This window comes from Leucopleurus acutus (genome assembly GCF_964270905.1).
Source record: "Leucopleurus acutus genome assembly, chromosome: 6".
NCBI lineage: Eukaryota > Metazoa > Chordata > Mammalia > Artiodactyla > Delphinidae > Leucopleurus > Leucopleurus acutus.
The window spans coordinates 79,852,158-79,875,744 of NC_139149.1; the positions used below are offsets into that span (position 1 = coordinate 79,852,158).

Here is a 23,587-nt window from a genome sequence, read left to right on the forward strand (position 1 = left end):
AAAGGATGCCACCACTAGAACTAACTGCTTTCAAGAACACACCACGGTGACTGTGATTCTAGGATCAGAGAGCAGGATCACGAAGCCACCATCATCATCGGCTGTAAATACCCATAAAACTGGTGACCAGACACTGAAGTCTGTAGGAAAAGAAAAAAAAAAGTGATCTTACTTGACAGCAGAACTAGCTAAAATGGCAAGAAGATGGCCACTGTATGCCTTCCAAATCCCAAATGAGCGTACCTAATCATCGAAATCGAATTCGCTTCCAGAAACTTAGATGTTAAGGAGTCTGGGAGACACAATTTTAGCTTTCCAGCTCACTAGAAAGAGGTGAGATGCTTGGCGCCAAGTGACCATATTTACTATAGTAAAAGGGAAAAGAAAAACAGGGGGAATAGTGTTCATATTTACTGAGATGCGGTTAGACTACAAAAGGAAAAGGTTTGGGGAGATATTCAAGAGTGCCTTTTCCTGCCTTGTACGAAATACAAAAGACTCATGTGGATCAAAAGTCAAGTTTGGGTACACGCAAAAGATTATCCACTTCCTTCAACCCCAAATGATGGGCAATTCACTGTTCCTGTATTAGGGAGGGGGCCCAAGAGAGTCCCTAGAAAAGTTTTCAAGTGCATGTAAAGAGAGGAGGCTAACGTCTTCTTCTCCAACTGGAAGTCTGTTCCATCACCAGCATGCTGATCTGTGCCAGTGCTATCAGAACAGGAGAAGAACTCTGGGAGAAGGTGGTATGGTGGGACGCCCAGGTGAAGGAAGGGCAGGGACCATGTGCTCAAGGTTACCAAGAAGTACAGAAGATGGATCCCAGGTGCTGCAGACCCCAGGTGAAATTAAGGGCTACAGATCTGTGAAATACTACTAGAATATGGGGCCAAAGACATGCATATGAGAGGAATGTGGCAAAAGCCATCATTGGTAGATCAGTTGGAAGATGGAGTCAAGTCTGGCAGAGGATGACCAAACCTAGGGGAGATGCTCAAGACAGCATCCCTCAGCAGCCAGAGCTTGTCGGGGTCTTCACCTGTCCACACTGAGTTAATCTGTGGACTTCACCTCTCCACAACTGGTCAAAAAGCTAGACTAGTTGTGATGATCAACTGTAAAGGCACAGTGCAGGTACCAGAGACAGGAGGCTGTCCACCTTATGACCACCAAAGAAAAGAAGAGCCAACTTGGCTGGATCGGTTACATCAGTACATTTTCTCTCCCTCTCCCTCTTTTTCTCCCTCTCTTCCTCTTTCTATTTTCTCCCCCCTCCTTCCCTTTTCCTCTTCACCTCCTCCCTACCTTCTCCCTGTCCCAATACCAAGTGACCAGGAAAGAGAGAAGCAGTGTGGGAGAGTGCAGTCCCCACCCCACCAGAGCCCCAGGGTTACTTGACTATGGGTAGGAGAAGAGTTCTAAGTAGAACAAGAGATTGAGGTTTTCAAACAGGTACAGCTCAGTCTTCATAGGCAAAACTATCTTAATAAACAAAAGTGACTGGAAAATTCTGGAATTACACTGAAAGGTCAGTAAGGGAGCTTTCCCCAGTGAGAAACAGCCTTTGGCCAAGCGTAGTTAGGAACAGGTACCAAAACATACAACTATTTCATGCTTATACCTTAAGGAACCAAGATAACCTCAATTCAAGCCATTTATATTAACAGCATCATTTACATTCTGTTTTTAACCTCTGAGCCTTTTCTCTTGGCATAGTTATAAAAGAACATTTATTAGAAACCCATAAGACTGAAAGTGATGGCTTTTTGTACCAAGCGTTTAATCCAGTGGCTTCTACTATACAGATCATCCTCATTAGCCTTCCTGAGAGAATATGGATTTATGTTTCTTTTCAAAGCTCCGGAGAATATGGACAAAAGCTGTCCTGAATACTAACATATCGAGAAAAACAAAATGTAAAGCCAGTTGAAGAAGATAATCAAGTCTTATAGCAAAAGTAAATGAAGTGTCATCCAAAGAAAACTGCTTATTTGGGAAGGAGAGGAAGTAATGCTTTTCTGTTAATATGTTTTTAATGTAGTTTTATAGAATTGAAAATCTTTCTCCTTTATTTACTAGACTCAGCATAGCTTCCCCTTTCCTAGGCATTGAACTATCTATAAAATTTCCCTAGCAATATGAATTTTGAAGAGTACTTTGATCGAATGTCAAAAAAAGAATTTTTTTTAACTTTTAAAATTATATTAACTAGGAGAATACAAGCATCTACTTTTTATCTTTTTTGGGCAACAAAAAAATTCTACTTCATCCCCTTCCAAGCAAAAATGTATACATGTTTTAAGGGTTTTGCCCTGTTGTAAGGAAACAATATAGGAAAGGCTAAATTTATAAAACAAATTAATTAGAAGTGAGTAAATGTGTTACAAAGTGACTCACCAGTAGGTCCTTTAAATATGGAATTCCCGTGTGATTAATTCTACAAAAGTTTGGTTTATACAGAAGCTTTGTTTCAAGTATTATTACATAAAATGAAGTAAACTTATTAAATAAACAGACCCATGTCCATCTTATGGAATATTTTCCTATAAAATCATATAGTGACATTGATACAGTATCATCAGTATTTAGGATTAGAGTCACAATTTTCAAAGTTTAAATAATAAAAATATGCATATTTCCATTTTAGGGTAGAAAAACTTTAAGATAATACTCTTCCTATCTTACAATATTGTATTTGATCAAAACACCAATAGAGAAGTTTACATTCATTTAATGATATAATTTAATAGCTAATATTTCTTGTATTTTAATCTTAACTAACACACAAACCACGCTTTGCAGGAAGTAAATAAATAAATGTCTTTTGAACTGAACAAAAACCATACCTTTTTTGGTGTTACTGGTTTTTATTAAATTCCCTCCTTAAATTAAATTCTAAGTTCTCCACTGTATTTGTGTGGTGATTGATTGGTAGATTGCATTTTGTTTGTATTTATTGGGTTCTTTAAGTATATTTACCTTTGCAGCAGCTCTTCTTTTTTTTTTGTCCCTACGGAGAAACTTGTTGATTGAGCAGTTGGCATGCTGACCTTTTCCCACCATGGCACATTTCAGTGGTGGTGCAGCCAGTAACATGGGGACCAGAGAATAGACAGGACAGTGCGTGCTGAGCACACTGTCTTCCTACCGGAGCGTCCAGTAAGAACCACTGCTAGAACAACTATCATTAAGTAATGCAAATTGAATTTTGACCTCAATAAGTAATCAGGACAAAATACCTATTTTCCTTTTGATGTTTCTTGCTCCTGGGATTCTAAAATAATATCTGAAAAGGAGCCTACGTGGGAAAAAGACAATGGCTTATTTAGATTGTTTTGAACACAAAAATCATGTCACTTCAACAAAACAATCACATTCTCAGAGATTTCTACCTACCTGTACTACGCTTTTCATTATATCTCTCCACATTTTATCCACGGTTGTAAATCGTCTGCCTTCCTCAGGCATTTGAGACATAATGTCCGGAGAACTAAAAATGGGCTCCAAATACAGCCACGTGGCTTGGACCTTGAGCCATTCATCCAGAATCTCCTGAAGCAGCAGGAGTTTGCCCTCCCATTGCCTGAGAAGCAAAACACAGTGGCTCTTATCAACAGCAAACCAAGCAATGTTTCAGATGATAAAACTCAAAACCATGACTAGGCTGTCAATCTTACATGCAATGGTGTTATTCCAATTTCCATTCTTCTACCTACTAGCTCTGTTCTACAAAATCTGTCTCTAAATAATAGCATCAACATTTATGCTAATACAGATATATACATGTTAGATGTACCTATCTACAAATGGGTTGGGTTCTGTATATCAGTAAACCTTTCTGCAATCCGATTCTATGGACAAAGGGTACAAACTGAGACATGAGATTTTAGAGATACTAATGGTATCAAGGGCACTCGGAACTTCTTAGGAAAGGTAATTACATCCAAGATTTATTTCCTTTAACATTCTTATTTTTTCAGTTTTTAAAAACTTTGGGGCCATAAAGGCTGTATTTCCAGAATAAAATATTTCAATTCATAAGATATAACTGGCATTTAAAGAAAATCTACATAATCTTAAATACACTAGTGTGGCATTCGTGAGAAGGAAGCATTTTTGAATTTACAATGAGTTATCAGTTTATTTCTAAATATGGAGAACAAAAACAACTTAACTTCCTCAAGAATAAATATTATAATTACAGCATAAACTGACAATTTTACAAGCACAGTTCTATGGTCTTTGCATGTATTTTCTCTATCCTCACAACAACCCAAGGAGGCAGAGTCCAGAGTGTTGTATCTTTTTACCAGTAGGGAGACTAAGGTACATAGAGGTAAGTACCAGGTTCAAGCTCACTCAGCTAATAAACAATAGAGCCAGATTTGAACCCAGACGGCTGTAACCACTACACTATAAGAGATAACATGGCCATAAAGAAGAATGATTGGTTAATGGCAACAAAACTTAGAGATGGGATGGCTTTATGTGTAGATTCATACATTACTCGTCATTTATAATTTTAGATTGTTAAAACCAAGAAATGTATACAGGAGTTCAAAAAGTCACCAGGCATTTTTAAATGTCTTTCTAAAACACCTTCCTTTCAATGTTCATCAATAAATGTGTCTTTCACACAGGGAAATGAACGCCTCCACTTCCTTCTGGTACTCTTCCCTCTTTCTCCATCTAACCCCTGACTAATGCAAAAAATTTCTCACTAGCTAATGATCTCATGAACAGTCTTAAAAATAGAATCTAGATATACCACTTTCAGAGAAGTTCAAAAATTACTCTTGATGAGCACATTGGAGCAAGCTGGGCAGGAGGCACAGCAATCAAACACTGAGCCAGCACCAGCAGCTGAACAAGCTCAGGTTTAGGATAATATATCAATAACAAGAGGCTGACATCACCAAGCAGGTAGCTTTCCCTCACCATGCAAATTCACATTGAAGTTGGTAGTCTGACTTGGATTTACTCTCTTTTAAGATAAAATATAAGCTGCTTAAAAGAAATCACAAAAAAATTTAAAAACTGACAGGATGGGCTTCCCTGGTGGCGCAGTGGTTGAGAGTCCGCCTGCCGATGCAGGGGACACGGGTTCGTGCCCCCGTCCGGGAGGATCCCACATGCCGCGGAGCGGCTGGGCCCGTGAGCCGTGGCCGCTGAGCTTGTGCGTCCGGAGCCTGTGCTCCGCAACGGGAGAGGCCACAACAGTGAGAGGCCCACGTACCGCCAAAAAAAAAAAAAAAAAAAAAAAACTGACAGGATAAAGGTCAGATTTAGTTGGCTGTGTCAGACGCTCAAAATTCCAGACGAGAATCATAGTTTCATGCTTTTGCACTTATCTAGCCATCCTTTATGCATATGACTGGAAATTACAATAGGCTTTGAGGAATCATCGACAAGAAACTAATTAGTATATTTGGAAAATTACATTATCATCTTCAGTTTTACAGTTTATATGTTCTATAAACTGTGTTCATAGGCATGAGACTATTTTTGAGAGTCAAATGTATAAGATCAGATTGTGGGCAATAAAAATGAATATCTGGAAGCTGACTGTCTACTACCTTTGTTATGAATATATATGATAGCAAAAGGATCAGGACTCTTCCAAAAGCAATAAAGGTTATCATTCCTTACAATACACTATTTAACATATTAAGCATAAAGTACAGAATCAATTTTTAAGAAAAACTGGATATTCCATATGAGTGATAATTGTGGTAACATAGTATAAACACTGTCATATAAATAACACTTTACCTCATTTGTTTTTCATAGGGTTTAACGAAAGGAGATCCTCGCATAGTTTGTGTCTTAATAATATGGTCATCCAACAACATCTGAATTTCATCAACTGACGACAAAATAAATGTCCCACTTTCTCTATAAGGAAGAATGACAAATTCCACTGCATCCCATTCATTAATCATCTTCTCCATGGCCTTTTCGAGAGAATATTCTTTGCTAGCTGCTTCACTAATACCTTCAAACCTATCTAAATATGATTCCAGATTCATATCTATAAAAGAGAAGACAGTGGAATCAACTGCTGGCTCCAGGGGGTAACCGACGATGCTGGACATGGCCTCCCAGTGCCTGGGGCGCAAACCAGGATTACAAACCACTTGAATGAGAGGAATGTGCTGCTTGAAATCTTCCACCTTTGCTCTTACTTTTTTTGTCATTGCCAATGCATTTGGAGAATCATGGAAGGTTTTCTCCAGCTTATATAGTCCTCTCCAGTAATTTCCAACTTCTGCTTCTATTTGGTCTGGATTCACCTTGTGATATGGTCCTTCTGTCCATGCCCTGTATTTGGTGCTAAATTCTACAACAGTTTCATAGAGACGAAGATAAGGGTTCAAACCATCTTGGATTTTTTTACGTTGAGGATATATTGATGGTAGCCAACCAAACGCCTCCTCCTCAGCATTAAGCTGCTCAATCTGGAAGGACAAGTATTAAGTATGTTATTCTGAAAGTGAATGATATTCAAAATAAAGTTTTAAAAAATATTTATATCAAATGTGACCAAAAAAACCTCTCATTAAACCCTAAAGTTAAATTAGGCCATAACTAGAAAAACTGAGCAGTGATCTCTTTTTTCCTATTTGCTTTATTTTGTTTATTTTTGTTGTTCCTATTTCTTTTTTATTACAGTTTCCAGAGAAAAATGACTGGTAAAGTTAGTTAAAATAGTAAATTTATATATATAAAAAGTCTCTGCCCATCCAGATATACTGAGGATATAGCTTCATTTATTTTATTTTTTTTTATTTTTTTTTGCGGTACGCGGGCCTCTCACTGTCGTGGCCTCTCCCGTTGCGGAGCACAGGCTCCGGATGCGCAGGCTCAGAGGCCATGGCTCACGGGCCCAGCCGCTCCGCGGCATGTGGGATCCTCCCGGACCGGGGCACGAACCCGTGTCCCCTGCATCGGCAGGCGGACTCTCAACCACTGCGCCACCAGGGAAGCCCTAGCTTCATTTATTAACTCACAAGAACTTAATTACTTTTTTAAAAATTCATTTTTTAAATTTATTTTTGGCTGCATTGGGTCTTTGTTGCTGCACACTGGCTTTCTCTAGTTGTGGCGAGCGGGAGCTACTCTTAGTTGTGGTGCGCGGGCTTCTCATTGCAGTGGCTTCTGTTTGTTGCAGAGCACGGGCTCTAGGTGCACGGGTTTCAGTAGTTGTGGCACGCAGCTCAGTAGCTGTGGCCCACAGGTTCTAGAGCGCAGGCTCAGTAGTTGTGGCCCACAGGCTTAGCGGTTCCGTGGTATGTGGGATCTTTCCAGACCAGGGCTCAAACCCCTGTCCCCTGCACTGGCAGGCGGATTCTTAACCACTGTGTCACCAAGTAAGTCCCAAGAACTTAATTACTTTTAATAAACACAGCATTGTGTTAGATACTGTGGAAAATAGAAAAAAGTATATTGCAAAGTACCAATTCCAAGAGTTAGTAATCTAGATGAGGAGTTAGATACCAATTATTTAATAATACAAGGCAATAGAAGAGATGTGTTAGAGCAGTAGCCATTTAATATAAAATGAATGGTGTACTTTTAAAAATGCTATCACTCAGAGACAAGAGAGCCTGCTGAAATAGCGCAATCACAGATGCTAGAGAAGCTACAACCAGGGCTGGGTCTTGAAGGTAAGTAGGATAAGAGACACAAAGAAAGCATTAATTTCCTCTTAGATTAGTAGTGAAGTTGTGAGGATATGGGAGATGTAGATGAGAAATCTATAGAATTGAAAAGAGTGAGACAGATACATAAATTATGTAGATTACTTAAAATTTCAGTGGCATCAGTTTTAAAAAATCTACAATTTCTCTTGTCTCAACATACATTTACATATCTGAGATTATTATAAACTATTTAATTACCTGAACTAAGATATTAAAATCTTACAATATATAAAAAGTGGTAGAGCATCATAATATGGTCTGTTTTCATATTTCCCCTTTTTATAAAAAACGCAATTAAAAATTTCAAACTTCTAACATGGCAAAGAGTACGGCTTTTCCCCACCCAGCTGCTTCTAACGAGACCACTGATTTCTGAAATAGCGGTACTGGGAACAAAGTAGCTTGACGGGAGAAAATAATGGACCTAATTTAAAAACACAGCCACCAAATCTAAGCTGGCTTCCATGGAGGTGGGAAATCTAAACAGTAACCAGGTGTTATCACATAATATAAATGATCAAGATTAAAAAGCAGGTGGAGATATAACTCTATCTTTAAAAGATGAAGGCCACTGAAATGTTATTACTACCAATAGAAAACAGCAATGCTGCTCCCTCCTTGAAGCATGTCTATAAAATCTATTTGTGCCATTCATATTAATCTCTAATTAAATGTAGTTTAACTCTTCTATTTGAATCCATTTCTTAAAGGTGAATACCCAATACAAATTCAAATGCTCATTCTGTTGAACTAATTCATCCTATTAAGAATTTTAAAATTATACCTTGTCTGCTGCTAAATCCAACTTTCCATTCAGTGTCTGAGCCTTTTTCAGGTACCGCTGTATATCTTGAAGATCTCCAAATGAGTAGAATTCTTCTGTCTGTTTAGCATAACTCTGCAATTCCTCCACAAACCGTTCACACCGTAACTAATAAAAATAATTATTTTCGTTACTATTTTTAAGAGTAAAAACCCCTAGGCATCAAGAGAAAATTTTAGAATTTGTAAGGATTGTCAGAATTATTATTATTATATTCTGTCACTGGCAAAATATGAAGAAAGGGATGATCTTGAAGATGACTGGGATTCAAAATATACAGAATTTTTAAGAGTTGGGATTTAAGATTAATGGATTAAGATTCCTATAATGCACAAATTAGAGAAAGTTTACCCTTGTATTATCAAGGTAAGAAGTTCTAATAAAATGAATAAGAATGTGCTGAACAATGGTATGTCTTTAGTATGCTAATGAAATACAATCACTTGAAAAAAATCTCACAATAATCAAGTATGAGGCTAAAAGTGAACTCCAATTTTTTTTTTAAGGCCTGTAAAGGTAGCATTCTTACAAACAACTGGAAAAAACTGAATTTCTTTAATTGCGCTCTGATAGTCAGGTATCTCTTCAATCAGCAATGCTAAAACAAAGTATTCCAAAGTTATTTTTCTTGTCCCATGGGCTCTCTTCACAGGAAATAAAATAAATAAATCCAGATTTAAAAGCCAAAAAACTAAACCCTGCCAGTATAAAACAGGTGTGTGTGTTTGTTTTTTTTAATGAGAAAGGCTTCTTACGAAATTGTCATTGGTAGGGCATTCCAAATTAAATGGCTCTTAAAAAAACAGCTCTGAATAAAATATTCAGAAGTCAAATCCAGGTTATTCAAAAATAGAGTTTATATTTTATAGATTATCTAGGTTGATTTCTGTCCTCTTTGGTTTTCTGGCCAATTTATTGCTCTGGCCCAGTGGGGGAAGGAAAATGAGAGGAAAAATTCATTAACACTATGTGTAGTTTGTAGAATGGTGTACATTACAACGAAGAATAGATAATTCTGGGCCACCTAGTGATTTCCTAAGGGTCTATTATATTGTAGCGTAAGCATCAAATACTCATGATGCTTTCTACAGGTTTTAAAAATTTCTGAAATGGCCTAAACATAAAACAGAAATATAGACTTAAATATAGACTTATAGTTTAAAATGAAGAGTTTTTTTGGTTTTAAGTCTGTAATTTATTCTGCAAACAACATATGCTGCCAATTAATCGTATTTGCTATAGTGAGGTAGAAAGAGGTTAGGCTTGCTATCAAACAGCTCTACTGGCTGACTTGAAACAAGCCTCTTCACCTTCACTTGGGAACCTTAGTCTCTTCATCTGTAAAATGAGACTGAAAATACTGTGTCATTTATTCACTTAATAGATATGAAGTGCTCACGGCACTTCTGTGTGTCAGGCACTGTGCTAGCCAAGCAGATATAAATGGAGAAAAGGTAAAAATGAGACTGCCCTGCCATCAAGGAGCTGACCAACTAATGGGGAGATGGAAATAATAACATAATGATCAGATAATTAGCCCAGTGGAGGTGTGTTAAAAGTGTCATGGGAGCAGAGGAGAAGCAGTACTGAGGTCTGACTGAAAGGGCTTCTCAGAAAGTCAGCCAACTTTGCTAGATAGACAGGCGGGGCGGCAGGTCGCTCCAGAGAGAACGGAGAGAGCAGGTAAGAGATGAGAGGTGTAGGAGAGCAGGGACCAGAAGTTGCTCAGGGTTACTGAAGAGTCAAGAGCAAGAAGTGGGGAGAGGTAGGAGGTGAGCCTGGACAGGTAGATGGGGGGAATCACACACCATCTTATATGTAGGACACACACACCAAAGGTTCAAGTCACGGAACGTTATAGTGATGGTTCTGGGCACGGTGCTTCGGCAAGTTGGTGGTTATGAGGTGTGAAGGCTCACCTCACCAAGGGAGCTTTGACCTTAATAAAAAATAAACTCAAGACAGTACTATAAACCATATAAGATAAATATTATTCTTATTAATGGTCATTTGTGGGCAATATATTCAAATGTTTTCTCCCTTGAAAAAGGAAGAAATGATGCCACATCCATCCATTATGTGTCCTATCCTCTACTAAGACTTATGGGAGGAGAGAGCTAAGATACACTCTCTGTGAAATAGAGGAGCTGACATTGCTATGTAAGAAGTTAAATATTTCCAGAAAATGAAAATAATTTAAAATATCCATGATTCCCACCTTAAGACCTTCTTGATATTGTTCTGTTTTCTCCTTAATGATCTTCCTGTGTTCGTCAAAAATTTCATCCATTCTTCCATACCACTGGAAGACATTATTATTTAGCCTAATGTCTGCTGGAGAAAAGTTGGTACACTCAATGAGGAAGGCGAGGCAGTTTTTAGAATCCACCAATCTCCGTCCCAGTTCAATCATATCAACTGTCTCTACTTTCTGAATATAAGCCTGAGAGAAAACAAAAATTACAGATGGCATTTTAAGGAACAGCTCATGTCAAAAAATAGCCTGTAGAAATACACTGCATAAATATGTACAGACTTGTTAGAAGTATAGACTTTTGGTTCCAAATAGGGGACTGCAGCACAGTCTGCTTCTCATCCATCCTGCAAACCTTTACTGACAGAGCAGGGTGAAAACCAGAAATACTAAACAACACACAAAGAGCACTGGAAAAGCAAAGGATGCTATGGTTCTCTGGAATATAAGAAGCAGATGCTGAGTGATATCATTTATTCTTGCAGAAGAGCATTTCGGGCACCTATTATGTGCCTGATACTGTGCCGGGTGCTGGCAATACAGTGTGACAGAGACAGACCTGGGCTTTGTCCTCAGAGAGCTTATAGTTTAGTGGAGGGGACAGTTAGTCAAATAACCACCGTAACAAATGTAAAATTGCAAACTTGCAACAGACACCAGTGCTGCAACACTTTCCTTAGTTATAAAACTAAAATATAACTGCAGACAAATTTAACAAGGAAGGTGCTAAATCTATGAGGAAGACCACAGCACTTTATTGAAGGACATTTTAAAAGTACCAAATAAATATGGAAACCCACATTAAAACATAATATTATACGATGTAAATTCTCCTCCCACCAGTCTAGAAAGTCAATGCAATTTCAATCAAAATTGCAATGGCATTTTAAAAAAAACTAAATTTGATGTAATTTTAAAAGTCTCTGAAAGTACTCAAGAGTAGGCAAAGATTATCATGAAGAAGGAAAACGATAGAGACTAGCCCAGCTAAACAGCAAAATATACTATACAGATGCAATAATTTAAACAGTTCCTGTTCTGGCTCAGGAGTAGAGAATGGAACAGAACAGAGTTTAGAAATAGATCCAAGTACAAATGGAAATTTAGTGTTGAAAAAGAGGCATTTCAAATCAGGAGTGAAATGACAGATCATTTAATAAATTGTACTGAAGTAATTGGCTATTGATTTTGGAAGAAAGTAAGAGCCCTATTTACTTCGTAGAAGTACAGAGAAGGTATACTGTTAAGTGAATAAAATAATTTGCAGGAGTAATGATTCTATTTTTGCAAAGACAAAGCTCTGTGTGTGTGTGAGTGGGTGAATATATAGGTGTGTGTGTATGTGTGTGTGTACACATGCACATGGAGGTGCCCATGTGTATGGACATATATACATGTAGCTCTCTCAAACCTCTTTTGAAACATACTAATTTATGCATATATCTTAATAATATAAATTCTGAAAGAAACCTGCTATCCCACTGAAAAATGAGAAAACTGCCAATTACTTGTACCTACCTGTGTTTACCTTCCCCTGTTATACCCCACACCTCCCTGTCTATGAAGTAAATGCTTCTTTTCTTAATGCTTTTAAAGTTCTTTTAAATCTCTAATAACCACCTCTCTCCGGCTCTCCCTTTTCATCACTCTCCCTAGTGCCATATATATACATATGTTTGGAAAGAACCATTACCCCAAAAAAACGAATTATGGAAAAAGAGGAACGTTTACTTTGTACAGTTCCATATTGTTTAAATTTTCACTTTTGTAATTAAAAAGATAAAAAGGACATTGCCTTAAAAGCTTTCATTGATATGTCATTCTCATTAGAATGTTTTTCTGTTGCAAATCCAAACAGTGATCTAAGTGAAAATACATTTTTGTAATTTGGTTAATCAGCTTTTTATGTAGTCAAACAACTGCATCTTTATTTCCTCTTACTGATAAAAAATGACTGATGTCTGTATTGAATAAACTGAGAAGATATTTATGCCCTTACAAGAATAAACTTTTTCAAGATACAGAAATATTTTAAATATTAGGTAATGAATCCTACTTGCTAATTCTGTGAAATGTTTCTATGAACAATAGAAATTCACACCAAATAACTCCAAATTCCTAAATACTTCCAGCGATGGTTAAGAGGGTAAATAAATAACACTCTTCATACTCAGTATTCATTTTTTTCAAAGGAATTTCCAGCTATGGAACTCTCCAGCTACCTTTCAAATCATCCATAATCAAAGTATCACTTGATGTTCTATAATAACTCATGTAAAATATAAAAAATTCTAAAAAGGATATCATAGGTTTGTTTGTATTTGATACACACACATACACATAAATTCACATGTTAAGAACCCCAATCTAAGTACAAATACTTTAAAGGAAATAGAACCCTTTAGAGGCTGATATGCAAAATTTGGTTCTAGTGATTTTCACAAATTTTTAAGTGAATAATTTAATGTACCTAATCATTTGAACACCTTTTGTAATTTCCTACCTATACAAAGTTTTGAATGATTTAACATGTTTTGCTGGGTTTGCTTAAATATTTAAAATCTAGGAACACAAGGGTTCTATTTTGGATCTTCAGATTGCTAGAAAAGGAAAAAGAAGATCCTGTAAAAGTGTAAGTTATAAGAATGGAAAAGGAACAAAATAAATGGATGATAAACCAGGTGTTTTATATTATTTTATTACCATCAGGTAGACTTCAAGCACAGAGGCACAAGAAAAATGATGCAAGACTTCTCTAATATTTTTAGTACCATAAGTCCTATGCTCAAAACACTTTCTAGCAAACTACCACAGAAATGTTTAATATATAATAAAAGCCTATCAAAAACAAAATATTACTTAAGGTTTAAATATTTGTTGATTAAAAAAATGAAGGATGACTGCATATCTCAGGTTGCCCAAGACAGTCCTGGTTTATGCCTGTTGGCATGGTAACAATTATTAATAGTGCTCTCAAAAAGATTCTTGTAGACAACTGCATTAATAACTCCAATACTTCACGTCTCCCACTGTCTGTCCTTGTAGTGTCCTCTCACTGGCTCTGTGGCCATTTTGGTCAACAGGCTATTCGCTAATGTGACACAAGCAGAAACTTGAAAAGCACTTGTACAATTGGGCTTGCTTTCGTGCCTCTACCATACCATGAAGACATGCCCAGGTGAGCCTGTTGAAGTCTGAGAGACAAGCGAAGCAGAGTCAAGCTTCTGAAGCTAATTACACTAGTCAACCCAGCTGAGAACTAGCTGATATGATTGAGTCCAGAAGAACCATCTAGGAGGAGTGTCCAGCCTGAATCACCAAACTTCACACTCATGAGCTGTGTGTGTGTGTGTGTGTGTGTGTGTGTGTGTGTGTGTGTGTGTGTGTGTGTGTGTGTGTGTGTGTAACTTACTATTTTAAGCCCCTGTTTTAACTTTTGGAGCGATTTGTTATTGTATTATCATGTTAATAATTATAAAAGCTGGGGGAAAAAAAGAAAAACAATTTACTTACACACACATGACTATACAGAGCTTATAAACAATACCTTCATTTCCATCAGTTTTGCTGTATTTGGAGGAGTGCTAAGAGCCTTTTCAGATATCTTCTCAAATTCCTCACATAATCTGAAACACCAAACAAAACCCATCTTCTATAATTAAATTTTATTCCTAAATATATTCCTGTGTACTATTTTAATGTTCTATTACATGAAAAATACAGTCAGATTACCTTACCTATATGACATCTAATTAATTAAAAGCGAATTTGTGCTCATTTACTCATTCATTCAATACACATGCAATGATCATCTATTCCATTCCCAACTACAGTAATAAGTGACAGAGGTACACAAATGTGTAAGATGCAATAATGGTTCTCAAGCAGTTCACAGTCCAGTATGGACAGCAAGACTATGAACAATCATTTCCAACCTAGAGTTTTAAGGGCTCTACCAGAGATTTAGTTGAGATGGCACAAAAAGTGGGTCTACTTGGAAGGCATGGTTAAAATGGGCCTGTGTGCTCAGAAGCTTCTGGTCATATGCAAATACTTCCTACGGATTTAGGTTGTGGGCAACATAAACAATGAACTTACTATGGGATTTTAAAAAAAGAGTAGTGAGAGCTAAGGAAGTTCAGATAACATCTGCAGAAATTTCTTCAAGAAGATTGGCTGTGAGGTGAAAGAAAGGGAATGGATGGTGACGATGTTGGGTTGAAGTGGAGGGTTGGAGGACGGAAGAGGGTTTTGACCGTGTTTGTAAATTTCAGAGGCAGAATCCACAGTGAAGGAGAGATTTAAAATGAGACACAGAGGGGACGACTAGTAGAGCCAGGTCCAGAGGGATGGGAGGCAAGGGGGCTGAGCTCATAGGCAGAGACGAGAACGGTGAGTGGCTGACAGACTCTTGACCGCTGAGAATGTGGGGAGGCAGATAGGGAGGGGTTGGTGGAGAGGTGAGATGAGACATGTAAGGGCAAGGAGTTGAGGGCATTTGTTATCTAGTGGTTCCTATAATAGTCCTGGTATATCCTCTATACAGCCAGTGAGTCTGGTGAGAGGCATAATTAAGAGAAAAGGGGAAAAAGTAGAACTGGCATGAGCTCTGGGGGCAGCTAAGAGGCAGGGAAATAGTTATGAAATTAAAGCAAATATTTCACTTAGCATGAAATGCTGTAAATAAAAGACATTTTCACTATTCTTCCAGTACTTTTAGAGGAAAAGGTACTTTAAGCTGAATATACTGTTCTGTTTCTCAGATAAGCCGCCCGAGTCCTAGCCCTTTTCCACGTGGTGCCTCCCTCTTCAGCCTCCCCCGCTCACAGTATCCGTGAGAGCAACACAACCCACTCCTTGTTCTTGGAATACACCATGCCATCTTCATACCTACCTCACTCTCTTCTACATATTATTTCCTCTAACTGGAATTATTTCACCCACATCATTCACCTGGCGGACTCCTACTCATCCTTCAAAATGAATTCCTACATCACTTCCTCTTTGCAGACTTCCTTGATTTTCCCCCTCTCCTCCAAACCTCACCCTGAAAGGAAATTAATCACTTCCTTCTCTACTGTTCTACTTCTGTGGTTCAGGACAGAACTTATGGCACCCTGTTGTAATTTACTGAATTGGATGCCTATTTCCCCTTCTACAATGTAACTTCCTTCAGGAACTTTTTTCATATTCAGTCCAAGTCTCTAGCGCTGTACCTGACGTATGGTAGGTAAATGAAGCTCCCTCCAGGCTTCTTACAGGCTGAAAGAAATATCTTTTTAATGCTTTTTCCCTAACACTATAATTATAAAAAATTCTGATTATTTGGGGGTTTTATTCCACGTAACTGATAGCAGGAAAGAGGTTTCTGGAGCCACACTATCACCAGTGCTAGAAAACTAACTACACTTCTTGTCTTAAACAGGTATTCTGCTTCACACATTAGCATTCTGTAAGTTTACTTAACATGAGTCAGTTTTCCTAAAAATCTCCAGATTGGACAACAAATGAGTTTGTAGTTAAGGTAATGTGTTACCATGGCCTTGAAGGGTAATTACAGTAAAATGATGTTCCAAACTTGAGATCCTGGACAACTACTGTGTATATCCACTGTGAAAACTCACTTTGTGTATTGATTACACAAACTTAAAAATCTGAAGTTAGATAATGTCCACCTGACTTATACAAAAGAAATGCAAACACATTTTAATACCACCCTAATTCAGACAACTGGGAAGGCACATTCATGGTGAAAAAATACTAAAAGTCACAAAATAACACTTAGAGCCAAGTTGAAATAAGTTTGGCTTTATCTTTTCTTTTCTGTCATTTATGACACTGCTCTAATCCATTACTTTAGTTGAGTGACAGTTGATTCTATTTAATTCCTCCACCCGCCAAAATAAAAATATAATATTAAATAAATACCTTGTATTTACTTCCTGATGGTCTCTGAACATTTTAGCTATAAGTTTTCCACAAATAATACCTGCTCGCTTCACCAAAGCTTTGATTAATTCCTCACAGCGCATTTCAAACATTCCTAAACGAATAGTCTGCAATGTTAGGTATTAAAAGTTTAATAAACATGAAATGACATAAACGATTCCCACAATTTTGCCTTTTTCCATAATATTGATTTGTGTGTGTATGATCTAATACAACTGAGTTTTTTTTTTTAATATGATGCAGGCAGGGTTTTGCAAATACTCTTTTATATTTTACCACTATCTTCTGCGTGAATCTCCTTGAACAGTGTATCTTGGAAGCCAATTCTATTTCAGGACAATAATTGATATAAAAACTTTGGAGAATTGAGTTATTGCTACATAGATAGTGGGATTTAAATGTTATACTTTCTCTGTACAAAAAAAGTAATGCATGGTCATGGTGGTAATTTGGGAAAATATAAAAAAGGACAAAAGAAGAAAATGTTTAATTACCAGTCTCCTACTAAACAGAAGTAACCACATTTTGGTATAATTACCATATTTTCCAAAGGATTTGTACACACCAAAGCAAAAAAACCGAATAGTTCTTGATATTTTTGAGGGGCCAAGTTAAAATAAATTACTTAAAAGTCAGGCTTAGGGCTTCCCTGGTGGCGCAGTGGTTGAGAGTCCGCCTGCCAATGCAGGGGACGCGGGTTCGTGCCCCGGTCCGGGAAGATCCCACATGCTGCACAGCGGCTGGGCCCGTGAGCCATGGCCGCTGAGCCTGCGCGTCCGGAGCCTGTGCTCCACAACGGGACAGGCCACAACAGCGAGAGGCCCGCGTACCGCAAAAAAAAAAGTCAGCCTTATAGGGTACACCTTCAGCTCTATGAACATAAGAACTATGTGTTTTGTCTACCTCTGCATAGCCAGAGCTTACCACAATGCTTGGCACATAAAAAGGCCCAAACAGTTTTCTGTTAATGATAATGGTTTAATTCTTTCACTGTATGGTCTAGAAATACATCCTAATGAAACTGGGAAGAGATCACTAGGTACAAAGAACAGTTGTACAAAATGGGTCATTTACCTTTCTAGATGTGTACCGTATATCCTCTATGAGCTTTTGGTACCTGTGAATTTCTTGTATTATTTTCTCATAATTACGATTTTCTGCAAGGAAAGCATCAGCATCTTGCTCAGCTTTTTTGGTAATTAAAAAATCATACTTGTCATAGAGTCTGAGGTGCTCATTCAGTGCCATGCTCTCCCATATAACCACGTCCTTAACCTTTTCTTTGTGAGCTTCAACAACTTCCTTCAGAATTATCGGCTTCAAAGTTGCTGGTTTAGACTTACTATCCTAAACAAAGGAATAAAAACAATATGAGTTATTTAAAATACTTTAAATTAAGGTAACCATATCATTCAGCTTTGTAAAAATGCCCATCTTACCATACTGTCTTTTTAAATTTATTCACAAGTTCCCTTGGATTTTCTAATCTATATCTGTAGAGAGTCTAATCACAGCAGTATTTTAAATATCTAGGTTTCATATGTTTTGTTTTTCTTAGAGGCTACCTAGGAGTATTTTGTTTTTCTGTATGGAGGAAAGAGCAGTCACTTGAGAACATACACAAAATAAGAGTTGGAATATCAAAACAGCAAAATCCATGTTTTATTTGTACAGTTGTATATGCTAGCTTAAAAGGTAGCACTTGCATCATACATTATTTAAAAAAAATAAGTCAGCTCAACGTCATCAGTCTTTGATCACAGTCACAGCCCTTCTTCACCTTGAGGAGTAATGTATGTAGAACAAAGAAGGATTGCTTACTCATCCACTGACCTCTGAGCTTTCAGAGGTCAGTGTGAACAGCAACTAGAACAGACTAAAATCCCTAGTTGCAAAATTTGCATTCTGCTACCACCATTAGAATAATGTGGGCAAGAATGTATCAGACAACAATTTTAAATAAGCAAACAAATCTCAACAACTTGTCTCCTTCTCTTTTTGAATAAGAGGACAAGTAAATGTGCATATATGGTTTATTATCTTGAACCAAGTTACACTTAAAAAATATATATGCAGCTTCCCTGGTGGCGCAGTGGTTGAGGGTCCGCCTGTCGATGCAGGGGACACGGGTTCATGCCCCAGTCCGGGAAGATCCCACATGCCGTGGAGCGGCTGGGCCCGTGAGCATGGCCGCTGAGCCTGCACGTCCGGAGCCTGTGCTCCGCAACGGGAGAGGCCACAACAGTGAGAGCCCCGCGTACCGCAAAAAAAAAAAAAAAAAAAAAAAAAATATATATATATATATAGTCTCTACCTGTTGTCCAGAAAAAGGGATTTTTAACTGTAACAAACAAAAATCATTGCCAGTAGTGAATATTCTACAGCTTTCAAATTGAGAATATGAAAGGATTCCTTAAAGAACTGGGTAATTTGTTCAGGTATCCAGGATGCATTTGTCCGCTGTGCCCCCTAGTGGACATTTCAGGAAATCACACTTTTTCAGAACTAGATACTTCATGACTACATTAGTGAATCCCACCATCATCACCACTACCTCACCCCCAGGGCACAGCAGATGCTTGGTGTCATCTTTTTTGAAAAAGAACTTTAGGATTAAGCAATATATATTACGTACTGCAATGTGAAATTGTTGGATCTAATGTGAAGCTCATTAATATTCAAGTACCCTCTGTATCACTTGTTTCCAAACTTGAGGGATTGCCAGAATCATCTAGGGATATTTTACCGGTATACCTACTTCTGAGTACAGACTGTCATTGTAAATCTACATCTCTAGATGCAGGGAATGGGGGTGGCAGGGACCCCTGGATTTTTTTTTTTTTTTTTTTTTTTTTTTTGCGGTACATGGGCCTCTCACTGCCATGGCCTCTCCCGTTGCGGAGCACAGGCTCCGGACGTGCAGGCTCAGAGGCCATGGCTCACGAGGCCCAGCCGCTCCGTGGCACATGGGATCCTCCCGGACTGGGGCACGAACCCGTGTCCCCTGCATCGGCAGGCGGACCCTCAACCACTGCGCCACCAGGGAAGCCCTGGATTTGTATTTTTAAAAGTCACCACATGATACTGGTACATAGGGTTTTAGAATCATTACCCCACGTATAATGCCCCAGGTAAGACCTATCTCTCAAAATTTGAAACCAGAAAAAATATCTGAGCAGTCTAAAACTTGTTATATTTTCCTCTTTACTGTAGAAACTAGGAAGCTTAGAGCCATATTTTATAAGCATAAAATCATAGCAACTGTCTTCATTCAGATGATTATAATACTTTTTTCCACTTCAAACTTTATCTAGTAACTCTTATTAACCTGTTATATCTGTCTGTTTTATAAGCTACATCTAGTCATTCTTGAGGAAGGCAAGGTATGAACAGAATACAAAAGGATGCAATAGGTGAACTGGAATTAAACAAAAAAACAAAGTAAACAGTAAGTTTCTTGAGAGACTTCTATTTATGGTAATATGAGGAACAGATACCCTGTCTGAAAACAACGACAGTTCAAAACACATAAATATGCTGGGGAAAATGTCAAATATAACTTTTATAATGCATGGTTAAGGCAGTAAAATAATAAGGAAAGGCTAAGGGGCCAAACATGAGATAATACATGAATCGGGAGGTAACTATATGCGGATGTGAGCAGCTGCCCTGGGGACTCTGCTGATCCCTGGTGGCCTAAGCTTTGCTTTAATGAGTCTCCAGCAGGATGGGCACATGTGTGGGGCTGGGTGGCACGGGTGAGAGAATGGTTGTCAGGAAACAAAGCCTGAAGCCTGAGTAAGGTGGGAAGTCAACTGATACCCCTACATAAAGCCAGGAACAATGAAAACAATGAAAAGTGACACAACTTCACAATGAGGGTTCTGAGGACACAAAACTTCAGAATGCTGAAAGCTGACAGAACCATTAAATGAGGGGCTAAGAAGGAAAATGTCTTGTTTTGGCCTGTTTTTCAGTGGAGAAGAGAAAGGATGGTCATCTTAAGAATTTGGAACCACAAGCCTGTTCTCTTACACATTTGGGTAAACACTCACTGCCAGTGTCGTCCACAAAATCCTCAGGCAAGAATTTTGTTTAAAAGGGTCCTGGGGGCTTCCCTGGTGATGCAGTGGTTAAGAATCCGCCTGCCAATACAGGGGACACGGGTTCGAGCCCTGGTCCGGGAAGATCCCACATGCTGCGGAGCAACTAAGCCCGTGAGCCACAACTACTGAGCCTGCACTCTAGAGCCCACGAGCCACAACTACTGAGCATGCGAGCCACAACTACTGAAGCCCGCGTGCCTAGAGCCCGTGCTCCGCAGCAAGAGAAGCCACCGCGATAAGAAGCCCGCTCACCGCAACGAAGAGTAGCCCCTGCTCACTGCAACTAAAGAAAGCCCACATGCAGCAACAAAGACGCAACGCAGCCAAATAAATAAATAAATAAATAAAAATAAAGTTCCGTTAAAAAAATATATCATTAAAAAAAAAAGCGTCCTGGGTTTGCAGGGGCCTCCAGAGCACATGTCAAGAGAATATGCAAAATCCAGAGGAACCAACCCAAATCAAGGCCTCAAAGACGTCCCTGCATAAAGTTCTTGTGTGTATAAGCCCATAATAATAAATAAAAAACAGGGGCTTCCCTGGTGGCGCAGTGGTTGGCCGCAGCAGTGAGAGGCCCGCGTACCACACAAAAAAAAAAACACCCACAGAAATAAACGAGCAGGAGCAGGAGTCACATCAGCAAACAGAAGAGTAATGAATACATGACTAAGTACAAGAAACTATCAAAAGTGACCAGGCTGGGCTTCCCTGGTGGCGCAGTGTTTGGGAGTCCGCCTGCCGATGCAGGGGACACGGGTTCGTGCCCCGGTCCGGGAAGATCCCACATGCCGCGGGGCGGCTGGGCCCGTGAGCCATGGTCACTGAGCCTGTGCGTCTGGAGCCTGTGTTCTGCAACGGGAGAGGCCACAACAGTGAGAGGCCCGCGTACCACAAAAAAAAAAAAAAAAAAAAAAGACCAAGTCTAGTTGAAAAAAAGAAAAGTTAATGGATTCTGAGAAAATAAAAATAAAATGATAAAAAAAACTAGAAGCTCTATGAAGAAGTCAATATTCTCAACATGAATAATGTCACAATCACAGTGTTAAGTAAAATAAAACAAGTCATGGACTATTTATAAGATGACTCCATCTATACAAAGACATAGAAAAACTAAAGAGAAATTGTTTACAGATATACAGACATGTAGTAAATTTATGTTTAAGAATTCAGAGTAACAACTACAAAATGCCCAATGGTCACTGCAGCACTGTTTACAATAGCCAGAACATGGAAGCAACCTACATGTCCACTGATAGAGGAATGGATAACGAAGATGTGGTATATATATACAATGGAATATTACTCAGCCATAAAAAAGAACAAAATAATGCCATTTGCAGCTACATGGATGGACCTAGAGATTGTCATACTGAGCAAAGTCAGACAGAGGAAGACAGGTGTCATATGATATTGCTTATGTGTGGTATCTAAAAAAATGGTACAAATGAACCAATCTACAAAATAGAAATAGAGTCACAGATGCAGAAAACAAACTTATGGTTACGAAGGGGGAAGGGAAGGGCAATAAACTGGGAGATTGGGATTGACATATACACACTACTATACATAAAATAGATAACTAATAAGAAACTACTGTATAGCACAGGGAACTCCACTCAGTACTCTGTAATGACCTATATGGGAATAGAATCTAAAAATGACTGGATATATGTATATGTATAACTGATTCACTTTGTTGTACAGCGGAAATTAACACAACATTGTAAATCAACTATACTCCAATAAAAATTAATTTAAAAAATAACTACAAAGTACAAGATAGTGATTCCTTTGCTAGAAGGTAGAAGGATAGGGATATGAACAGGGAGGTAGAGCTTAAAGGTAATAGTCATTGTTTAAGTTAGATGGAAGGTATGAAGGTGTTTACTCTATTACTGCTTAAAACTTTAAACACTGGCCTCCTGTACTCTTTTGTATGTATGAAATATTCGTACACTATTTAAAAAATGAAAAAGAAAGAAGAAAGCTACTGTTTGGTATAAAAAACTTGAAAAGCTTTTAAGTTAAGGAATTTTCAGGCATGCTCATTTCATATACTAGACTGCAATAACTACTGTTGAAATATCGTAGTTCAGCAGAACTTTGCTAAATATTTGGCCAGAGAGAAAAGGGAAGTAGGATCTATGATTTGGAAGTAAGGAGACATGACTATTCCTGGAAGAAGGTGTATCAGGAAGGTAGCTAATTGGAGGAGAATTTTACAGAGCTGGAAAAGTGTAACAGCAGTCAACAGCATGGTGTGAATGCTACAGCAAATGCTCATTGATGGCTTCAAACCAGATCACAACTTTAATTCTTCCCCCTCAGAAAGTTTTCAGCTGAGTTCAATAGAAGACTGGTCTAAGAAACCAGTATTTAAGAGAAGCTAATGGGAAAATAGTATGTTTTTAAAGCAAAACTGCCTTATAAGCCAATGTTACTAGGCCATTGGTATTCTGTAAAGCAGAGGATACCTGTCTATACTAAAAGAAGTTATTTGAAGCAAATACCATCATGCAAATTGAAGCAATCAGAATATCCTTATTACTTACCGACTTGGAATACAATTTTGTCTCAACTCTTGGCACGAAACTGACAGCCTTAATCATGACATCATAAACATTTAGAAGGATGGCTATATAGTCATCGAAATCAGGTTCAAACTTAATGGTGTCGTTATCAAGAATCAGCCTTATGACAAAACCTGGATGTTCAAAAGCTCTAACAGAATCCTGCAACAAAGAAGTTATAG

The 23,587-nt window shown here is 38.2% G+C and overlaps 1 protein-coding gene across 1 annotated transcript in view; it reads right to left on the reverse strand.

Moving 5' to 3' along the window:
- The window catches only part of DNAH7 (dynein axonemal heavy chain 7), a gene marked incomplete at its 3' end in the record, with an annotated part of 233,361 nt that overhangs the window by 172,425 nt on the left and 37,349 nt on the right, over positions 1-23,587 (reverse strand). The window contains exons 11-18 of the mRNA XM_082841795.1: positions 23,388-23,567; positions 17,804-18,076; positions 16,709-16,836; positions 14,328-14,406; positions 10,745-10,969; positions 8,488-8,634; positions 5,773-6,458; positions 3,397-3,583 (exon numbers count right to left, since the gene is read on the reverse strand). Coding sequence (XP_082697921.1) covers positions 3,397-3,583; positions 5,773-6,458; positions 8,488-8,634; positions 10,745-10,969; positions 14,328-14,406; positions 16,709-16,836; positions 17,804-18,076; positions 23,388-23,567 — 1,905 coding nt within the window. The remainder of the gene's footprint in view (positions 1-3,396; positions 3,584-5,772; positions 6,459-8,487; positions 8,635-10,744; positions 10,970-14,327; positions 14,407-16,708; positions 16,837-17,803; positions 18,077-23,387; positions 23,568-23,587) is intronic.